At 42.5% G+C, this 23,464-nt stretch overlaps 1 protein-coding gene across 1 annotated transcript in view; it reads right to left on the bottom strand.

The window, feature by feature from the left end:
- The window catches only part of LOC121872965 (calpain-7-like), a 102,899-nt gene extending 88,350 nt beyond the window's left edge, over positions 1–14,549 (bottom strand). Inside the window, exons 1-6 of the mRNA XM_042376119.1 lie at positions 13,172–14,549; positions 11,089–11,157; positions 10,546–10,676; positions 9,906–10,013; positions 9,299–9,389; positions 6,701–6,804 (exon numbers count right to left, since the gene is read on the bottom strand). Coding sequence (XP_042232053.1) covers positions 6,701–6,804; positions 9,299–9,389; positions 9,906–10,013; positions 10,546–10,676; positions 11,089–11,157; positions 13,172–13,378 — 710 coding nt within the window. The 5' untranslated portion in view covers positions 13,379–14,549. The remainder of the gene's footprint in view (positions 1–6,700; positions 6,805–9,298; positions 9,390–9,905; positions 10,014–10,545; positions 10,677–11,088; positions 11,158–13,171) is intronic.
- Between the last annotated feature and the right edge of the window lie 8,915 nt (positions 14,550–23,464).

The raw sequence follows: 23,464 nt of genomic DNA, 5'->3' as shown, positions 1-23,464 counted from the left end.
ATGATGAGCAGGACAGGAGGATGTGTGCTAGATCCAGGAACTAAGCAAAGTTAAAGAGTAGAAGGGCTGAAAATGAGTTCCAGAAGCGGATAACTGTTCAACACTGGTTCCACATTTTTCCGAAACGAAATTGTCACTTTTGATTATGTTTAGTTCCCGGTGGTGAGGATGGGTCGGGGAGAGGGACGTGGGGAATGGGCCGAACATTGGCCAAGGGGGAGAGCTGCTCAGCAGGAGCAGCGCCTAAATAGGTCTTGACCCTACGGTGGTCAGGTCATCACTGTCTAAGGCAAGAGATGACGGTGGCAGTGCGTGTGATGGAGGGTGTGGGAGGGGGTTTTGAAAATTGCAATTAAATGCCAGTTAGCAGTGTCCTCCTTATGTTACGTATTAAGTAATTATTAGATGTTTTAATTGCCTGTATGTTGGCCTGGAGAGTTATTGCTTGGCATTAACATACCTAGGTATAAGCATCGCATTCTGGACTATTTTCTTTTTTTACGGGATTAGCCCACTAGGGCACAGGGCAATGGCACACATCAGGGCCTGAGGGCGAAATAATAATAATAAAAATTAATTACAAAAAATCTTAAAAATATTAAAATAAGACAAAAAAAAAAGTTTTTGTGATATAGTACAGAATGCGATGTCTAGCTTTATGCCTCCTAGGTATGTAAATGCCTAGCAATAACTCGCCAGGCCAACATACAGGCAATTAAAACATCTAATAATTACTTAAATACGTGGAAATTGAAATCAGCTACCGGTAACCGATTCTTATACCTGTTGCTATTGTTAGAAGGAAGGCTGCCTTCTACTTTTACTTTTTACTTTTACCCTCTTCGCCACTGATCGGCTCGTTAGCCGCTTGGGCGATCGGTCACGTCTCTGATTACTTTTCCTTTTCATTTATCCTCTTCACCAAAAGGTCGGCTCGCTCGCCGCCCGGGCGATCGGTCACGTCTCTGTCACGCACTGTTGGCAAATACTGGGCATGCACCGGCTCCTGAATGTACCTGAACCCGATCCAGTGTTGGTCAAGTCTTGTCTTGAAAGAGCTCACACTCGGTGCCGTCACAACACTCTCTGGTAGATTTTTCCAAGAGTTTATAACCCTCACTCCGAAGAAGTTTGCTCTCACAGTTTTCTGGACTTGCGGCTTCTTCAATCTTGAGCTGTGACTCCTTGTGGGGGGAGCGTCCGCCAGCTCCAAGCAAGGACACTCGACTGAGTAGTGCCCCCTGAGATGCTTATACCCCTCAACTAGGTCACCCCTTGCCCGTCTGTAGTATAAGCTAGGCAAGTTCAGGCGCTCCAATCTCTCAGGGTAGCTGAGGCGCCGAAGTGCAGGCACCAGTCTGGTGGAGCCTCCTTTGAACATTTTCAACCAACTGACAGTCCCTAGCATATCTCGGGGACCAAACGGGGTGACAGTAGTCCAGATGGGGAAGCACTTCACTCTTGAAGATCGTTACGAGGGACGGACCGTCTAGATATCTGAACGACCTTCTTATAAGACCCAATAATTTATTTGCCTGGTTTACCTTCTTCTCGCAATGGCCCGAGAACTTCAGCTCATTGTCAGCATACACACCTAGGTCCTCCTCACATTCAGTCTCAACTAGTGCATTTTCTTCATCTCGTTGGGATATATGATACGCCTCCTTACCGTTGGTACGCCCCAGGTGCATCCTCTTACACTTCGTGCAATTGAATCTCAGCAGCCATTCCTTCGACCATTCCTGGAGCCCACAGAGGTCCTTCTGCAGCTCTTCACAGTCAGCTTGGTTCTTAATTTCCCGAAATAACTTAGCGTCATCGTCAAACATTTGTATGGAGGAGTGTACAACGTCAGGCATGTCATTTATGAAACAAACAAACAACAGCGGGCCCAATACACTGCCCTGTGGTACCCCACTTGTGACAGGTACGGATGACGATTTCGTACCATTAATCACCACACACTGCTTGCGGTCGTGTAGAAAGTCTTCTATCCATGCTAGGACATTTCCCCGAATTCCGTACCCTTCCAGTTTGATTTTCAGCCTTTCATGGGGTACACTGTCGAAAGCCTTGGCAAAATCTAGGTAAATATTGTCGATATTACCACCCCGTTCCAGAATATGGGTCCAAATATCCAATACATTGAGCAATTGTGTTAAGCAGGAGCGCCCTGGCATAAAACCGTGTTGGTAATCCTTTACAAGATTGTTTCGTATTAGATGTTCCATTGCGGCATCTCTGATAATACTCTCAAGTACATATTATGCTGGTCAGGCTCACCGGCTATAGTTGTTCGTGGAGTACCAATCGCCCTTCTTGAAGATAGGACTCACATAAGCCACTTTCCATTCACTGGGGACCATTTGTTCATCCAGGCATTTACAAAACAGGATCTTCAGGGGCTCTGCAAGCTCGTTGCACAACTCTCTTAGCACTCTAGGATGCACCATGTCAGGGCCGGGACTCTTATGGACCTTTAGCCTGGACAGTTTATTTCTAATACCCTCCTCTGTGAACACAATGTGGGTCAGTGCTGTGTCGAACCGTCTGTCCTCAAATGCAGGAAGGTTAGTTGCATCCTCTCTTGTGAACATCGAGGAAAAGAAGCTGTTCAATGCTTCAGCTTTATCCTGGTCAGAATGTGCGTAACTACCATCCACAAGCCTCAGGTCTAATACTCCTACTCGCGTTTTCAATTTCAACTTTGCATAGCGGTAAAACGCCTTTGGGTTTGACTTGAACCTCGCTTGCAACCAGCCTCTGGAACTCCTTTTCAGCCCTTCTACTCTCTATCTTTGCTTGGTTTCTGGCTCTTGCATACATCCTCCTGTCTTGCTCATCGTTTGACCAAACCCAAGTCTTGAATTTCTGGGTTTTCTTCTTAATTTTGTCGACCGCCGCATGGTTCATGTGTAGGGATCCCCTCGTATTCCGAGAAGCACTGGGTTTGGTCTTGGGTATATATTTATCGATCAAATGGGTCACTTTACTAGTTATGATATTCAGCGTAGTGTCTGCGTTCTTATACCTTAATGAGTCAGGCCAGTTGATACCACTCATCTCTTCCCTCATCCAACTGTAATTTCCCTTGTAATATTTGCACCTTGGCCTGGCCTTATCCTGAACCAGGTAACAGTTAAATCTGAATGACAACACTGTATGGTGACTGGTGCCAACTGGGGCAAGGTGTTCCAGTTTGGCCACCATACCCTCCTCGTTTGTTATGATGAGGTCAAGTGGCTTGGGTGTTTGCTCCCCTCTGTAATGTGTCGGGTCTCTTACATGTTGGAACAGAAAATTATCTCTCAGAGTTTCTACAAAAAGAGTAGCAGGATTATTCAAGTCATTTGGGATGGACTCGTTTCTCCAGTCGATGTCGCCATAGTTAAAGTCCTCCATGATAAGGAGGTGGCTAGGGTTGAGCATTGCCGCGTTGTTTATTAAGGTTCTTCAGTTCCTTTGATTTAGTGGGCCACATTTTGGGGATCTGTAGATACACCCGACGATAAGTAAGTCCCCTCCCTTTAATTTAATTTTACGCCACTTGGACTCTTCAAAAACATCCTCTCCCTGTACCCTCGCCTGGCTGGCTCTAAGGTCTTGCCTAGCGTAGATAACCACACCCCTCTTGCAAGTTTCATGAGAAAGGTTCGTAAATGAGTCATATCCAGCAATACTGAACTCACATTCCTTCTGTCCTTGTGCAGATTTATATTGTAATTAGGCCCCATAAGAAATTTAGTAACTGAGGAGGTCTCTGAATGAAAAAGGACAATCTGTCTACTTCAAAGGGCGAACCAATGTACACGGGTACTATTTCAAAGCCTAGGATTAAAGATAAACCAGGGCAAATCAAATCTCCGATTGGCTGATAATGGGAAACTCATGTATAATATAATATAATAATAATAAAGATACTACTACTACTACTACTACTACTACTACTTCTGCTAATAATAATAATAATAATAATAATAATAATAATAATAATAATAATAATAATAATAATAATAATAATAATAAAGGACCGTAAATAATTACAAAATTAAAAAAAAGATTAATAGTGAGAAACGCTATACAGTATGTATGTTAAGTTGTCAAATTAAGAGAAACCATTGAAACCCTACAATTGTGTGTAAATGAGTCAGGTCAGCAACCTAGGACTTGGCCACAATTTTTGTGATGCCATATGGCAGCAGGGTTTACCATTGGACAATACATTATGCTTCCAATATCTTCCCAGACGGTAGTACCTCCCTGTTTGATAGCTGCATACTACCTACATCCTGCAGAAAACTTAGTATCCCTAGAAAGGTGCAACACAGAGCGACTAAGATAATTGAGAACTATGTCATCTCAATTATCCAAGTAGACTAAGGGCCTTAGGACACACTGTACTGCGCACATCATTGTCATCCCTACAAAACTCTTTAATTCATACTACGCTACATAACATTCAAATCCACTGCGCTTGTAGAATCTCAGAAAACGGGAAACGTCCGTGAACGATTAGTAAACATAGCGACCGCAGGTATCGGATGATAATATAAACGAACAATGCATCGATCAGAGATTCTTATGAATGTGTTCAACAATTACAACGTGGGAGGGGAGGATCCCTAAATAAGATTGAAGTGAAGTGGACATACCCACGACATGAAAATACGATACTAGGTTTTGTTCGATGTAACGTCCATCCCGCTCCGGACTACAGTTATGAATTAATGATATCGCCCAATTAATTTACCCAGGAACTAGCAAACCAGAGCCTTACCTTAGTGTGTAATCTAGGATTAAGATATGTATTTATAAAGCATAATGTCACAATAGATAGGAAAATGGAGATGTGAGAACCATAAGAATTCAAAGTGAAAATTAAAGATTAGAAACTGTAGGCCCTCGTTCAGTGAAAGACGCGAGGCTTAGTGATGCCTCAACTTCTCCCAACGCATGTCAGTGCCCTTCATCGTGCTTATTTCAGCCCTAAAAAGACTTATCTTGCAGTTTTTACATCTTAAAATCCTGCCTGATGTTATGAAGTGAAGTCATAGTGTACTAGTGTGTGTGGTGATGAAAGCCCCTTAGGCATTATTCTTAGTGATGGCTCAACTTCTCCCAACGCAGGTGGTACCACGCGAGCATCAGTCATTACCTCCCCTGTGAGGGACGCACCATGTGGGGGGGGGGGGTGGTCTGCTCACAATGGTCATGCACCTCCACTGTGAATCAGTGGATACCCTACATATCACTACCCAGGATAGGAGAAAATCGCTGTATACTTGAGAACCGCTACTGGTATGATTACCTGGGAAGTATCCCATCTGCTTATCAAGAGACGTATATAATGAAAATAAAAGTTGTTCTGATGAAGACCAACTCTTTTTGCAATGTACCAGGTGATGTTAGACTGATGTGTTTGGTGTTATACTGAGAAAGATTGACCGAGGTAAAGAGGTCAGTGATTGTCATGAGGAATGAGTATGTTACTGATACGCAATTAATGTAAGACGTATGTTGTTGGGCAGTGTAACTAAAATCATAGTTGTTCTTCTGAGGAAGGCCAACTCTTCTTGTATTTTGACGGGATGCAATATGTTTTATATGGAATAAATTAGTTAAGACATGTATGTTGTTTCACCCTTCTTCCCATTATCGATTTGGTCAATGAAAAAACCAACCCAATGCCTAGTTCACTCTGCCCGCTACCTAACGAGCTACATACTGTCCAGAGGGGGTCTGGTGGCAGCGACCTTAAAATTAAGAATAGAGTTAAGTTATCCCCTTAGACTTAGTGACCCCAGAATCTGGCAGTATAACACAACTCTTCAAACAAGAAACAATAAGGCACATCTCATAAAGAGTCATAATCATGAAAATTAATGGAGAACATGAACCCAGGCCATTTTTCATGATGTCTTGTATGACCAAACACGAGAAGAGAGAATTACAGCTCATCAAGTTATCATGCAAAACAAACGTAGGAAAATACTTCTTCACACAGAGGGTTGTAGATCTATGGAACAGTTTACCAGTTGAAGCTGTAGAACTGAGAACAGTACTAGGCTTAAATTAGTCCTAGACACGACTAAGACTATTAAGAACAATGAAGGGATCTTACACAGGTCACTGGCCTCCTGCCCTTGCCATGGCTACCTCTAGTTTGAGTGGTTCTTAGGTAAATAAAGCAAGGTTAAGTTAACCAGGTTAGGTTTGTTGGTACATATATACAGTAGTCTGCTCTAGAACATACCTTCAAGTCCTCTAACCAACTGCATGTTCTGGTGATGGTGTGTGGTAAACCTCACCTTTATTTTCTGCTGATGTTGTGTATGGTAAACCTGACCTTTGTTCCCTAGTGATGATGCATGGTAAACCTCACATTTGTTTCTGGTAGATGGTGTGTGTGTGTGTGTGTGTGGCCAACCTCACCTTTATTCCCTGGTGGTTTGTGTGGGGTAAACCTCACCTTTGTTCCCTGGTGATGGTGTGTGTGTGTGTGGTCAACCTCACCTTTGTTCCCTGGTGGTGTGTGTGGGGTAAACCTCACCTTTGTTCCCTGGTGGTGTGTGTGTAAACCTCACCTTTGTTCCCTGGTGATGGTGTGTGTGTGTGGTCAACCTCACCTTTGTTCCCTGGTGGTGTGTGTGGGGTAAACCTCACCTTTGTTCCCTGGTGGTGTGTGTGGGGTAAACCTCACCTTTGTTCCCTGGTGATGGTGAGGGGTGTGTGCAAGAAGGGTTTATAAAACACAGAGTCCTCAACAGGGCCACCCAAACTGTCTAGTTGGTCCACCACCCCAACCTGTGAAAGTAATGGCAGTTAATTTTCTAGTGACAGACAAGTACAGTACAGGCAGTCCCTGGGTTATGTACGAGTTCCATGTCAGGGAAAAACTAACTCCGACAATGAACCACTACATACTAAGATGGGATACAATCTTTGAAAGTTAGGAGAGTATAGTTGAGGTGGAATACCACAGTGATTACTAGCTAATGTGGGACAAACTATGGAGAATTGACTGGGGGGATACTATACCATTAGAGAGAAATCAGATACTGTATAGACGAATCAGGGGTGTAAAATTAATTAAGAGTTAACAATTACTGCCAACTTCAACAAAAAGAAAATAGCTAACTTAAAAAGACTTCAAAGCTCCTTGAGTGGACGGAGTAGACAAAGACAATAAACGAGGTAGCAAACAGGGTTTGTACTCCATTAAGACTCCTATTCAGGAACTCTCTGGATCATGGAAAAGTGCCAAGAGAGTGGAAATGAGCTATAGTCACTCCAATACTGTATACAAGAAGGGTAGAAAAAGGCATCAGAAAACTAAAGGCCAATCAACCTAACATAACATAAATTCAAACTGAGAAAATTTTGAAGGACACCATCATTCAACACCTGACAGAGCGTAGTCTTATCAACACACAAGAACAGTTTCATGGAGAACAAATCTTGCCTGACAAATATATTCACTTCCTCTAAACAATTACAGACTACATGGACTAAGGTTGTGTTGTACATGGGTTTTTCTAAGGCATTTAACAAAGTCCCACATGCATGGCTAGCTTCTAAGATCCATGCACATGGCATCAAGACACTGAAATTAATTAACAACAAGCCCAGAAGCAACAAAGTTTGGTCATAAACATAGTATAGTATATCCAGATTGGAAAAAGGCTCTCAGTGGAGTACCTTGGACCCACCCTGTTTGTGATCTCCAAAAATACATAGATGAAAAAAATAGTGCATCCCCTCATCAAGTTTGCAGACAACACAAAGATATTTAGGAATGTAGCAAGTCAAGACAATGTCACAAACATACAAAAAGATTTGCATGATCTGTTCCAAAAGTTTAAAGACTGGCAAATGCTCTTTAACATTACAAATTGTAAGACTCTGCACATAGCCTACAACAACCCTAATCACAACTATTTTGTTACTAACACTTCTGGGATACTGTACTGTTGAAAAGGAAAATGATCTTGGTATCGTGATACAGTATATCAGTCACTGAAGGCAGCATAACATTTCAGAGCAGCAGTAAAAAAAACAAACAGAGTTTCAGGAATTATAAAACAACTTTCAAATACAAAGATAGGTAAATACTCCTTCAACTTCATGAATGTCATGTATGTCCCAGTCTGGATTACTGTACTGTATACAGGCATGGAAACCCTACCTCAGAAAGACTTAGCATCCTTAGAAAAGGTGCAACACAGTGATTAAGATGAATCCAGAACTACTGTATGTCATCTCTATTATCCAAGTAGAATGAGGGTCTTAGTACTAACAATTCTTCAGACAAGACAAAATAGGACAGATCTCAGTCCTTCAAAATCATGAAAAGAACGGAAACGTGAAAAAGAGCCATTTTTTTCATATCGCACACCATCAACAAGAGGGTACATAACTTCAAGCTGACCATGTTATCATGCAGAATGAAAATAGGGAAATACTTCTTCATACAAAGGGGATTAGATCTATGGAATGGTCTACTAGTTCAAGCTGTTGAAACAAGAGCAGTACTGTACTTGGCTTCAAAATAGCTTTAGAAAGGACTATAAAAATCCCACACATGCCACTGACCTCCCCTCAGCATGGACACCTCTGGTTGGGTGGTCATTAGATAAATATGGTAAACAAGTTCTTTCTTACACACCCACACATTTACCTTCTAAAATATTATCTATTTGTAAATAATTTACAGTTTTTAAATAAGTTTGCTTCAGAGTCACAGGTGTTCAAGAATGTTGAAGGAACAGTACAATTTTCCATTTGTGCAAACCAAGGCGGATCCAGGAGGTTCCTGGGGGTCTGGACCCCCCCCCCCCTTGTCATCAGACAATTCCAATACTTTTTCTTTAATGTATTGTACTCAGACATTTTTGTAAAGTAAAAAGTAATTACTATTGACCTCAGAATATTTCCTAATATCAAGAGCACATAACTTCAAAATTGCCTCAAAATGCCCACGGCACTGGTCAAATTTTAAACAATTTTCTGAGGGGGGGGGGGGGCTTACAGTGCCCCCCCACCCCCCAAAAAAAATAAAAAAAATTCCAGTTGGGTGGGCTAGCTGTGTTCGCCATGTTTCCCCACCAAAAACTTTTTGAACCCCCTTTTCGATATTCCTGGACCTGCCCCTGCAAACACTGGACACTAAAGTTCATAACGCAGTAACAAAAAAACAAATCAACTAACTGAATGGCTAGCAAGCTGATTGCTGGTAAAATTATAAATAAAATAATTAAAATTATGTCTTGAATTGCACAACACATGGAGTTCCACTCACCATGGACCAGTTAGAAGGCATAAGGCCACTCCTTATGTTGCCTTTTAGCAGTTCAATGATCTCCTGGGCCTGGCGGGGGAACTCACCATACCTGTGAGGAGAAAATAAAACAAAGTTAGGAGGGCTAGGGGAAAGCAGAGATTGGGATGGATAAATTAAATTAAAAACTTGGTTCCCAGAGAGATACAAAATCTTGGAGGATTGGTAAACACAGCCTGAGAACATTTAGAGTGGAGGACTGTGGTTGCCAATTGTCAGATATGAGGAAGGTACTCCAATTGATTGAGTTAGGCCATAAAATTTTTAGCGAACTGATTTACACGTTAACTTTATGTTTCAGTCATACCAAGATTTCTGGTACAGTACATTGAAAAACATTGTAAATTTCCAACCAATTGTAGGATTAGATGACCTTTTTCTTTATTCTTCTCCCCAGTGGGACTGGAAAGTACATTAAATATACAGTAGTGTGTGTGTGTGTGTGTGCCATACCTTATATTTACATGCAATATGTACTGTACTTTAAAAAGCCATACTGTACAGTACTTGAAATTACTGTAAAACAAACTAACAAATCTCTCTCTTTCTCTCTCCTCACCACACTGACCTTAACAGCAGTTTCTGGTAGTCACTGTAGGAGGCGAAGACCATCGTCTTCACCATCTTCTGGAAGTCATTTTCAAATCCTGTTAGGAAGGTCACGGGGGCAAAGTACCTGATGGTGAGACAAACAAACCCTTACTCTACTGCGTCCTGATCCCAGCACACAAAACCCCCTATGTGTATTAACCTCACAACACAGCATCCCCTATATGTACTGACCTCAAAACACAACACCCCACCCCCTCAGTGTTATCAGATACCCCCATACCCCCAACTAACTAAAAGCGTTGCTGCATCATGCCCTCAAACAAACAAAAAAATCATCTAGCTACAGGTTATTCTCTTCACCCTTGAGGTGTGTTGTTGAGTAGGCTTATCCCATATAGTTAAGTCTCTTATGTCAAAATATCACACCACAGGAATTTATTATATAGGGTTCATTGTGTACTGAGCTCACACCGTGGTGCTTTACAGGTACCTTATATTAACAATTACATTAAGTTAAAATACATTTTCTAACACTACCCACCTGATGAAAGGATACCTTCTCAATTCTCTATCCCAATGCCATTTCTCCCTTTACTGATTATTCACCCTATCATCGCCCTTTTACCTCACCTTCTCTCACTTCCCCATCCACTTACTTCATGTAGTGGAAGTTGTCAATGAAGGTAGTCATCTCCTGCTTGAAGATCTTGAGGTTGATGAGGTCATCCCAGGAGAGTGAGGTCGCGTCGATCTCCTCCGCCCGTTGTAGGAACTCCTCACACTTCACCTGTCAACATCACCGATGTTTATTACTGTCACTTCCAAAGAAACAACGAGGAAACTGTGCACTCTGCTCAGGGTACAATTTTGTTATTGATGGTCCTGAGGAAACGTTCAATAAGAAAAGTTTATTTTTCTCTTGGGAAACGTTTGTTATTGTTTGTCCTGAAGTGTCTATATGATATGACAAACTTAATGTCAACTACCTTTCCGAAAGATGACCATCCAGGGTAGATTATGAGAATTGTTTAGTAACTCTGATGTACAGTATCTGAGAAATTAGAAATGTGAAAAATATGTAAGCAGACTGAAGACTGACGGACGATCGGATGGTATACAGAGGGGTGAATAGAAAACATACAGACAGACAGCTAACAACAACGGTAGTCCAGACAAGTAACACCAACAGGGTAACTCACCTTGCATTTCCCAAAGTGCTCCATACTGTAGCTGTCCAGACGACCAGCTGTGTTGTCGTTGATCCCCACCTGTTGACACGCACAAGACGAGTGAGTCACGGTCAAGCAGAGGCAGTCAAGAGTTTGCCAGCCATCTAGAGAAAGTCTGGGTCATCCAGAGATAGACAGGGTCATCCAGAGATAGTGAGGGTCATCCAGAGATAGACAGGGTCATCTAGAGATAGGCAGGGACATCCAGAGATAGGCAGGGTCATCCAGAGATAGACAGGGTCATCCAGAGATAGTGAGGGTCATCCAGAGATAGGCAGGGTCATCCAGAGATAAGCAGGGTCATCCAGAGATAGTGAGAGTCATCCAAAGATAGTCAGGGTCATCCAGAGATAAGCAGGGTCATCCAGAGATAGTGAGAGTCATCCAAAGATAGTCAGGGTCATCCAGAGATAGTGAGGGTCATCCAGAGATAGACAGGGTCATCCAGAGATAGTGAGGGTCATCCAGATATAGGCAGGGTCATCCAGAGATAGGCAGGGACATCCAGAGAGAGGCAGGGTCTTCCAGAGATAGTGAGGATCATCCAGAGATAGGCAGGGTCTTCCAGAGATAGTGAGGATCATCCAGAGATAGGCAGGGTCATCCAGAGATAAGCAGGGTCATCCAGAGATAGTGAGGGTCATCCAGAGATAGGCAGGGACATCCAGAGATAGGTAGGGTCATCCAGAGATAGTGAGGGTCATCCAGAGATAGGCAGGGTCTTCCAGAGATAGTGAGGGTCATCCAGAAATAGGCAGGGTCTTCCAGAGATAGTGAGGTCATCCAGAGATAGGCAGGGTCATCCAGAGATAAGCAGGGTCATCCAGAGATAGTGAGGTCATCCAGAGATAGAGGGGACATCCAGAGATAGTGAGGGTCATCCAGAGATAGTGAGGGTCATCCAGAGATAGGCAGGGTCATCCAGAAATAGGCAGGGTCATCCAGAGATAGTGAGGGTCATCCAGAGATAGGCAGGGTCATCCAGAGATAAACAGGGTCATCCAGAGATAGTGAGGGTCATCCATAAATAGGCAAGGTCATCCAGAGATAGGCAAGGTCATCCAGAGATAGGCAAGGTCATCCAGAGATAGGCAGGGTCATCCAGAAATAGGCAGGGTCATCCAGAGATAGGCAGGGTCATCCAAAGACAGTTAGGGATCACCCAAAACCAGGCAGGGTCATCCAGCAATAGGGAGGGTCATCCAGAGTTAGTCAGCATCAGGGTGTCCCATAAATTTCCATACATAGGAAAAATAAATTTTATATGAAAATCCATTTTTATTTATATAATATGCTCTACATGACTACCATTCTGTTGAAAACACTCTTCAATGCGTGTCCTCCACTGTTGAAGAACACGTTCAAGCACAGCTGGAGTTATGCTTGTAATGGCGTTGGTGATACGTTGTATGGAAACTTATGGGACACCCTGTATATATGTATATGTACCTGAACCCGCTCCAGTGTTGGTCAAGTCTTGTCTTGAAAGAACTCACACTCAGTGCCATCACAACACTCTCTGGTAGATATATATATAGAGCAAATTATAAGTGTTTGATCATGAAACATGTTCTGGTCTGCAATCCAATCATACCTTCTCCGGAAGAGCATGGGTGGACCATGATGATAAATAAAAAGCCAATCCAACAAATAGTTAATCAAAGTAGATACCTTTTATAAAATTTGTAGCATAATAAGAATTTGTCCTAATCTGTAAGATTGACCCATTTTTCTGCAAGCTGCCTCCCTGACTACAGGAAACTGTAGCAGTTGGAAAACTCTGCCATTTCCAGGATTGTCGCACTGAACAACACCCAAGTGGGACTCCAACCTGGATTGGCACTGATGAGAAGCAAGCGTCCACGATGGGACAACTGCCAATGAGAGGAGGGGGATGGTCTACAATTTCCTTCTCCTCTGAAAGAACATTATGCCTGACATGACTGGACCCAATCTGTTCTAAAACCTTTTTATCATAATCTAACTTTACCTATCATAACTCTATCTGACCTAACCTAATCTGACATTGAAAAACAATTGCACTTGACCTCACCTCAGTAGCAAATTGAGGGTAGTTTTGAATTTTCCATTCCCAGTAGTCTTGTGTGAGTGCAAGGAGGTCAGAGTGTTGAGTTGGGTGTGGCAGAGGTGGTGGTACTGACGCTACTGCTACCTTAAGAACCTCAAATACCACAACCACCAGTGTTGAGGTTGTCATTAGTGTCTTCATCGTCCTCGTCAGAAACCGAACCATCTTCATCTTGTAAGGGTAAGAGAGAAATGTACACTATTAGATTAACAAGCTACACAATGACCAATGAATGCTGCCTGCAATACAGATTGGAGGTAATGAGAAGAAGATGTTAGTGATGATAATTTTTGAAAAAAAAACATACACAGCAAGGTAATACACACACATCTCTCATCAATACTGTATGTCAAGGGTAGAGTCCTGCTCAGCCCGGACACACACGAGAAGGGTGTTATCCAGTGTGACCCTGCTTGCTTAGTTTAGCTGTCAACTACATATGGCACTTGTACAATACATTTAAATTGTTTTCTATTAACGTTTTTAGGAAGAGTGTCCTAATATGGCTCCAGTGCTTGTCTTTGAGCCTAAATTCCATAAATCGATCAATCAATCAGTGTCCTAGTAAGTCATAACTGTGTTCCTAAAACTGCAGTCAATATGAATCATTGCTCGAGAGATATAGCAACTATTTATTAGATAGATAGATAGATAGATAGATAGATTGATAGATTGATTGATTGATTGATAGATTTATGGTGAGTTTGTATTTCTATCCTAGTGTAAGTGTAAAACTTATTATCATTGCAGTACTGTACTAATAATTTGACAAAGATTCAGAATACTGTAATATGGATTCATTCAGGCATGCAACCAAGAGTGTGAATTAGTTAAATCCTACCTTGCCAAAATTTGCAGCTACTGCGCTTATGACTGGAAAACAAAATGCTATGTGATGGTTGGGACAACCTATCTTATGTTGGGTATTATTGCTTTTAATTGTCCCACACAACTTTTAGCTTTTTCTAATATACTTATCATGTAGTTTACACAATTTTAAAACACTTTTCTTCTATGACATTTTTGTTGCAAAAGACCTATGATATGCCAGGTGGGGGGTCTAAGAGGGTTTAGGCAGGGGTGGATCCAGGAATATCAAAATGGGGGGTCCAAGAAGTTTTAAGTGGGGATCATCCAAGCAAAGCGATGTACAGTACACTTGATATTAGAAGAAATTCTGAGGCCAACAGTAACTACTTTTTTACTATACAAAAATGCCTGAGTACAATACTGCATTAAAGAAAAGTATTGAAATTTTCTGATGAAAAGGTGGGGTCCGGAGCCCCAGGACCCCCCTGGATTTGCCCTTGTTAGGTTAGGTTAGGAGTTTCAAATGCTTATGTTCTTCATTTGCCGGAAATCACTCATTTTGGGGAAGGGTAGCAGGGGAGCAGCCAGGGGGGGGTTCCTGGTAGCACAGAAACCCCCTTGGGCCATGCTCCTCCAAAATCCCAAGAATAGGAAATGTCCTTGCTTATTTACAGTAAAACTGACCCAACTGACATCGTTCCACATTTTGGAAAAACCCATGCTGGACCCAGCCACTCCCTACGTACACCCATACCTGACTCTGCTAACCCCAATTTCACGTTTTGGGATTTCCACCCACGATCAATCCTTTATCTATCTGAAGGTTGAGTCACCTAGCCTCACCTCACGGAAACTTCCACCACCGCGGCCACGCCCTCCCACGAGCACATAGTCACGATATCCCAGTTAAGTGTAAGCTGTTGGTGCAGCTGCATCTATCCTCAATCTTCTCATCTATATTTCAGCTCTTTGTTCACTTTAATTTTGAATTGTGAAAGTGAAGATTAAATACCCCCCTCTATTGTAGGGGTGGGGGGCGATATCTGAGAAACGAGTGATTTCTGATGGAAATGAAGGTCATAATCGTTCAAACATGTCAAAAACCATCGGGAAAACATAATTTTGGATGAAGTGGTGCAATAAAAAGCAAATTTACCTTATTTTGTTTAAAAAAAAGACTATCTGCTGTACTGTATACAACTGTAGGCTATTTTACCACCCAACATGGAATATTAGGAGTTTTATCTTTGAGATCAATAGTTTAAAAAAATTTAAGCCTCTTCTCTATGACGTTTCCCTCACAAATGACTTATGTATACAGTACTGGGGTTTCAAAGAGGTGAGGTTAGGTTAGGTTAATTCATTTTAATTCATTTGTAAAGTAAATGTCATAGAAGAAAAGTGTCTTAGAATTGTTTAAACTAGTGATTGAAAGGATGAAACTCCTAAGATTCCATGGTTGTGTGAAAATAAAATTTTACCTTCCTTTTTTATAAATACAGTTCAGTATACAGGTACGGGGGTTGTACCTCTCTAGTCCGGCAACCTCGGGACCTGACCGGTGCCGGACCATGGAAATTTCCGGACCATGGAAATTCACCCTTTTCCTGGATAGATAGTGACTTGTGCTTTCGCTTGGAAGCACTAGCACCACTTTCTCTGCTTCATGGTCTCTTTGAAGACATATTGAAGGTTTAAATGTCGTACAGTAGCTTCTCAAATTTTGCGAGTTTCTAATTCGACGTTTTCTATTTGAACACACAAAAAAACAACACATTTAAAAATTTTGACGGCGGAAACTCGAATTTCGACGGGTTTCAAGGGCCCACCAACGTCCAGACGACGTGCACAATCGTGTAAACAGCGTCATTTCTCTTATGTACAAAAGATTCATCATTGTTTATTACTGAAAGTCTTTTTGATTGAATTAATGTTTGTGTGTGCAAAATGAGCAATACAATTCATTAATAATACGTAGAATATTAAAACCCGAGGAAATGAGACAGTATTGTTTTCGTTGATTACAAAACCATTGACTGACTGGTTCTACATATAATACTGAAGAAAATAAGACCCTGGTTATAGTGTAACGACCACGGTCATACACGTCAGTTAACGCCAAAATCAAATGATTCATATTACGCTCAATATCATACAAAGGAGTGTTAGTTACAAGAATAGCGAGGTCATCTTAAAACTATATCTTGCGCTTGTGAGACCTCACTTGGATTACCCAGTTCAATTCTGGTCACCGTATTACAGAATGGATATAGAATCCTTGGAAAGAATTCAGAGGAGAATGACAAGACTAATCCTGGGCATTAGGAACCTTGAGTACAGAGACAGGTTAAAGCATTTTAATTTGCACTCCCTGGAGAGATGTAAAGTGAGGGGCGACATGATCGAGGTGTATAAATTGAAGTCAGGGCTAAACAAAGGGGACAATAGGCCCGCTGCAGTTTCCTCCATTCTTATGTTATCTTCTTTTTTGTGGATAATTTATCGTAATTAGTAAAACATTTAAAAACGTTTTAGAATGCAAAATTAAACTTATCTTGATCTCTGAGAGAAGGTGGGAGTGTTGAAGTATTGGAGCCTACAAGCACAACCTTCGCACTGTTAGCTGTGATGAGTCAGGGCTGGGGCAGGTGCAGCCTGCAGGGTTGTGCTGCCGGCCAGCCCAAATTATTGTACAGCGATGTCAAAATTAAGGAATTTTTCTTGAAATTATGGTACCTGTTATGGTATAGTAAACACTCCTACATTATTACAAACAAGTTGATATTAACATTAATCTAATAAAAAAATTACAAGCAGGAAATAAAGGTTATGCTTGATAAAATTCTTTATTTGCCACTGCGTCCACCCGTCGTCCAATCCGTGTCCAAAAATAAATAAGGGTAACAACACCTCAGTGACCTTGTGGGGTACGAGATATTTGTTCATACTCAGGATGAGATGGAGAAAGAAATCTCACAATGTGCTCTCTGTATACATATTGTATTGGATGTACAATGTAGCTTTGTACTGAGAAGTAGCAGCGTGGTTACAAACGTGATGTAGAGAGAGCTGGTTGGTGAGGGTGCTCAGAGTAGGACCAGCTTATGCGTCGCCATGCTCGCCGGCGGGAGCGAGGGGCGCCAGGCAGGCGGAGGAGGAGGAGGAGGTGTTGCTTGTTGGTTGGTTTAGGTCGAAAGAGAGGTAGGTCACCACGAGGTCAGGTCTTATATAGCGGAGGTAGGCGTGGATTAAAAGTTGACGTCCGTCATGTAAGGCGGCGCTGGTTGACCTAGACCACGAGGCATACACTGGGGAATTCACGGGGTCGGCTACTCAGCGACAAGCGTTTGTAGGGGAGGAATCCACTACAACCTCACCTCACCCCAATGACAAGACTAATCCAGGAGAATGACAAGACTAATCCTGGGCATTAGGAACCTTGAGTACAGAGACAGGTTAAAGCATTTTAATTTGCACTCCCTGGAGAGATGTAAAGTGAGGGGCGACATGATCGAGGTGTATAAATTGAAGTCAGGGCTAAACAAAGGGGACAATAGGCCCGCTGCAGTTTCCTCCATTCTTATGTTATCTTCTTTTTTGTGGATAATTTATCGTAATTAGTAAAACATTTAAAAACGTTTTAGAATGCAAAATTAAACTTATCTTGATCTCTGAGAGAAGGTGGGAGTGTTGAAGTATTGGAGCCTCCAAGCACAACCTTCGCACTGTTAGCTGTGATGAGTCAGGGCTGGGGCAGGTGCAGCCTGCAGGGTTGTGCTGCCGGCCAGCCCAAATTATTGTACAGCGATGTCAAAATTAAGGAATTTTTCTTGAAATTATGGTACCTGTTATGGTATAGTAAACACTCCTACATTATTACAAACAAGTTGATATTAACATTAATCTAATAAAAAAATTACAAGCAGGAAATAAAGGTTATGCTTGATAAAATTCTTTATTTGCCACTGCGTCCACCCGTCGTCCAATCCGTGTCCAAAAATAAATAAGGGTAACAACACCTCAGTGACCTTGTGGGGTACGAGATATTTGTTCATACTCAGGATGAGATGGAGAAAGAAATCTCACAATGTGCTCTCTGTATACATATTGTATTGGATGTACAATGTAGCTTTGTGCTGAGAAGTAGCAGCGTGGTTACAAACGTGATGTAGAGAGAGCTGGTTGGTGAGGGTGCTCAGAGTAGGACCAGCTTGTGCGTCGCCATGCTCGCCGGCGGGAGCGAGGGGCGCCAGGCAGGCGGAGGAGGAGGAGGAGGTGTTGCTTGTTGGTTGGTTTAGGTCGAAAGAGAGGTAGGTCACCACGAGGTCAGGTCTTATATAGCGGAGGTAGGCGTGGCTTAAAAGTTGACGTCCGTCATGTAAGGCGGCGCTGGTTGACCTAGACCACGAGGCATACACTGGGGAATTCACAGGGTCGGCTACTCAGCGACAAGCGTTTGTAGGGGAGGAATCCACTACAACCTCACCTCACCCCAATGACAAGACTAATCCAGGAGAATGACAAGACTAATTCAGGGCATTAGGAACCTCGAGTACAGAGACAGGTTAAAGCATCTTAATCTGCACTCCCTCGAGAGACGTAGAGTGAGGGGCGATATGATAAGAGGTTTATAAATGGAAGTTGGGGCTGAACAAAGGGAACATTACAAAGGTACTCAAACTATCCAACCAGGAGCGAACTCGTAACAATAGTTTTAAATTAGACAAATTTAGATTTAGGTGCAAAATAGGTAAACATTGGTTTGGAAATAGAGTAGAGGACGAGTGGAACAAGTTACCAAATATCATCATTTCCTCGAATACGCTGGATAGCTTCAAACATAGGTTTGATGGATATATGAGCAATAGGGGTTGGATGTAAATGGGACTGCCCAGTATGGGCCAATAGGCCTGCTGCAGTTTCCTCCATTCTTACGATCTTATGTTCCCAAGTAAGTCCCTAGCTCCTGCCTCCCTGTCGTTGTCACACCTCACATGACCTGACCTGACCTGACCTCATTGCATTCCTACATGACCCACTTCTCTCCTTAGGGGCGTGGAAATACAATCGAGTCCCTATCTGATCAAAATTATGGTACTTGGTACACGTTGTATGGTACTGTCGTGCACAAAAGTCGTGTCCACTACCCAGCCAGTGAGGCTTCGAATAGCCTTGAGTCTGAAGATTCGAAACATCTGGGAGAAATGCTATGGTCGGCCAACAGATGTCGCCCACTGTAGTGTGTGTGTGATTGGGGGGAAGAGGAGGTGGGGGCTGGATGAGAGGCAGGTTTATTTATTATTTATACCACCATAATTTCAAGCTGCCTTTTTAACTACGTTTTGTCTTACAGTCGTTTCTTTATGGTTACGAATTCATGGAACAGGTGCAGTGCCCTGGGTGCTTATTGCCACTCAGGTCACAATGATACTTTAAAGAATGGAATGTATTAAGGATAAAAGTGAAATATGCAAGGATCAGCTAGTTTTACTCGGCGACCACGTCACAATTTTGTTGTTATTCCGACAAAGAGATTATGGTAATATTTATTTATAGTCCACCCATCCTTTGCTAAATAAATATTTGTGATAATATGCAATATTATATACTTATGTTAAAAAAGAGTGGCGTGAAAAAGTTATCAGTATTGTGAAATAGTATTCAGACTTAATCTAGTTCCAATTCTTCCAAGTTCCAGTGTTTAAACACCCCACCACAATATGCAAGCTTCATGTATTTTGGAGTGTGCTCAGTTACCGTTAATATTGTGTGCTGAACACCATGAGCATTTCAATGATGGTAGCAATTATAACTATATAATTATATTGTGTTATAAGACAACACATTCCACGACGTGTCATACAGATCATTGTATACCACACAATACATAATTTGTGGCTGTTAAGTTACTTTGTTATGAAGTTTCATGCGATATAGTTTAAGACATCATTAAGGACATGGATTTAAGATAACACTGTAGGCGAGTTTATATATATTAATTGTATTTACAAACAATACTAAAATCCAAACAATACACCAATACACACATCTTGGTATTTGGTCCAGCCACCCATTGCCTTCAGGACTTCATCAAGGCGATTAGGGATGGAGTCGACCAGCTTCAGGCACACCCCTTTCAACGTATACTCTCCCACACATCGTAAGCTTTGGCCTCTATTGCTGCGCAGGTTCGCTGCTCCCGAATATCCCAATCACGTTTCATCCTGGCCCAAATATGTTCAATCGGATTAATATCACATCCTAGTGTTGGCCAGTCGATGACCTCAATTTCAGGGTGATCCTGGAGGTAGTCCTTCACTATGTTGCTAGTATGAATGGGACTGTTGTCATGAATCAGCCTGATAGTGTGGGGGGCTGGAACTGCCATAGCCCGGACTGTAGGAATTAGCACTTTCTCCAGGATGTCTACATACTGCTCACCAGTGAAACGGCCATTGATCTTGACCAGTTCACCTGGCCCATGTGCCCACATCCACCCCCAGAAAGACACTGACACCCTACCACTCACTGCGCGATGTTGAATGTGTTTCTCTGGGGGGCCGCCAGCACTGCCTTGCTTCGGCTCCCACTGACCTGAACACCGTTTCATCGGTAAATATAATGGTTCTCCAGTATTCTTCTCTATGTGGAAGGTGTTCCAATGCAAAGCCGAGTCGACACTTCTTGTGAGTAGGTGTTAGCCACCCTTTGTGAGCTGGAATATGGCAGTCGATCCCGGCTTCGCGTCTCGTCGTCATGTGATGGCAGTTGAGGCCCAGATTTCTTGTATGCTCACTGGTGTTCGCATTGGATATGCCGTTGCAGCTGCCACGATCATGGCGTCCATCCTTGCCGACGTTACTCGTGGCCTCCCGCTTCGAGGTTTCGTCTCCACTGAGCCCTCTTCCTCCCACCGGCGGATCCACCTCCTAATAGTCTTGGTGCTCCTTCCCACTTCGAGAGCAATGTTCGGCACAGTTGCCCCGGCTCTCCACATCCCGATGATTTGGCCTCGCTCAGCAATCACTGCCGACGAATTTGCTCGTCCTGCAGGCATATCTGAAATGGCAGAGTAATATTATGTTGTGGTAACTGATGCAGGCTTTTATATACTAGAGTAAATTAATGGTATTAGTAACACCTAGGTTAAGTATTATTACTCTGACATAACGTTTTGGTAAATCTTTTTGGATCAACTGCCCAAAAAACCCTTCCTATTTCATGTATTCATCGTGAACTGCAAGTGGATCCTATCGCCCTCCCCCCCCCCAACCTCCACCACCACCCCTGAGACTGTAGAGTGAACATTCGCCGATAATCATCATCAAGATTTAGTTTAATCAGACCACTGACACCCATTTGAGTCTCTCCTAGGGCTGGCCAGAGGGATTAGTTAACATACATTTGTGTTTCTATAATTTAGTGTTATATTGTTTGGAGGAGATCACAGTATTTCAAAAAGGTCAAAACTGAACTTAGGGAAAATTTTGGGGGTCTGCTAAAATATCTTACATTGTAGGGCTAGTGAAGCACATTGTTCGATACCAATTATAAATAGGGCATTCAATGAGAATATGTTGGACTGTTATTATGTTCGGCAGTTGGAGCATATAGGTGGGGCTCCATTAGGGGAAGACATGAGTTGGCCATGCGTCAATCGCGTATGCCCAATTCTTTAGACGATTCAGAATAGTTTCGTGATGTCGAGAGGATTGTTTTGATGGTGACCAGGATAAACTGATGATTTGATCATATTTAGCTTATGACTTGTTGGTTCATTTTCCCAGAACTTTTGCCAATCGTCAAATATTAATTGTTTATAGGTAGTTAGCCTCGCCGATAATCAAAATATATGGTTTTCCACTGCTTTACATATTTCTTTGACAATTTTCAGCTATGACATATTTATCTCCTATAAATAATTCATTTAAAATTTATTTTTTACAAAGATTATTCACTGGTTCCAGAATGTATCTAAACTTACGCCAGTGATGGTCAAGTCTGGTCTTAAATAAGTTCATACTCGGTGCTATTGTAGGGGAGGTATCCACTACAGTGGATACCTCCCCTACACTATCACAACACTACCGGTAACTCTAAATACAAGGGGGAGGAGCCATGTCGTCGGTTCTGTGAGTGTTCATTACAGTAGTCCAATTCGTCGTCATGGGTAGAATAGGGGGAGAGGGGTTGGGGAATGCAGGGGAAGGTAATCTGATGGGATGGAATGTTCGATTGACGTTAGTCTTGGGGGAAGGATGAAGGGAAGAGGTGGGGGAGGGAGGAGTGGAGTGGGGGGGATGGTGGAGGGGGAGTGTATTTAGGTGTGGTAACCGACGATGCTCAAATTATGAGGTATAATAGTTGGGTGGGTAGAGGCGGGGGGGGAGGGGGAGGGGGGGGAGGCTAGGCGCGGAGTTGGAACTCATGAACGTATGATGTCGTTTAATGCACGTTATGGAACATTACAGTATCTTCAAAAAGGTTTTCACGCTATTAATAGGCCTTATGTAATCCACCAATAAGGATTACAACAGCACACAGTATGACTGCAATTGGTAAGAAAAATATAATATAACATGGCAAAATTTTTGCCCTGTGTAATTTGTACAACCCACCTCACGCCTAAAGTAAACCGAAAAATGATTATGTGTATAGAAGATTTTCAACTCAATATCACATATTCTTTCACCTCTACAAATATCTGCTGTCACTCATGGGACACCCTGCAATAGTATAAGGACGACATGGGCTATGGTGAGAAATTAATGTGACTTACCTTTTGGTGACGACGATGGTAGGAATGAGACCTCGGCATGTTTCAGTGTTCGATATCACCTCCTTTCCCTGGTGTGGGTGGCGCCAACCTTGGTAACAACTTGTGCATTCTCCGTGACTACCTTTACTGGTAGTCAGGGAGAATTAATTACTGGTGTGCCCATCAGTCTCACCGTCGTAGCCATGAACGGTAGAGATATGGTCGTTGCAGTGCTTTTATTTACCCGTTACACATGTCTCACCATGCTTAATAATATTAACTATATTCATGACATTCTTATTGTTATCAGTGATTGCGGAATTCACCATGTTATGCTCCACCTACACACAGCCTGTTACTAGACTAACCCCCACCACACACACACACACACACACTACAGTGGCGACATCATTGGCCGACCATAGCATTTCCCCAGCTGTTTCAGGCTTCAGACTCTATTCAAACCTCTGTCTGGCTGGGTAGTGGACACGACTTTTGTGCACGACAGTATTGTACTGTGTGTGGGGTATGGGATGTTGGTTCACACTCAGGATGGAATGGAGAAAGGCTCACAATGTGCTCTCTATATCATGTTGTATTGGATGTACAATGCAGCTTGGTGCTGGGAAGGCAGCATGGTTACAGCGTGATGTGAGAGCTGGTTGGTGAGGGTGCTCAGAGGAGGACCA

This window comes from Homarus americanus, unplaced genomic scaffold, assembly GCF_018991925.1.
Source record: "Homarus americanus isolate GMGI-L3 unplaced genomic scaffold, GMGI_Hamer_2.0 scaffold11022, whole genome shotgun sequence".
Lineage (NCBI taxonomy): Eukaryota > Metazoa > Arthropoda > Malacostraca > Decapoda > Nephropidae > Homarus > Homarus americanus.
This window is presented reverse-complemented; position numbering and strand designations above follow the sequence as displayed.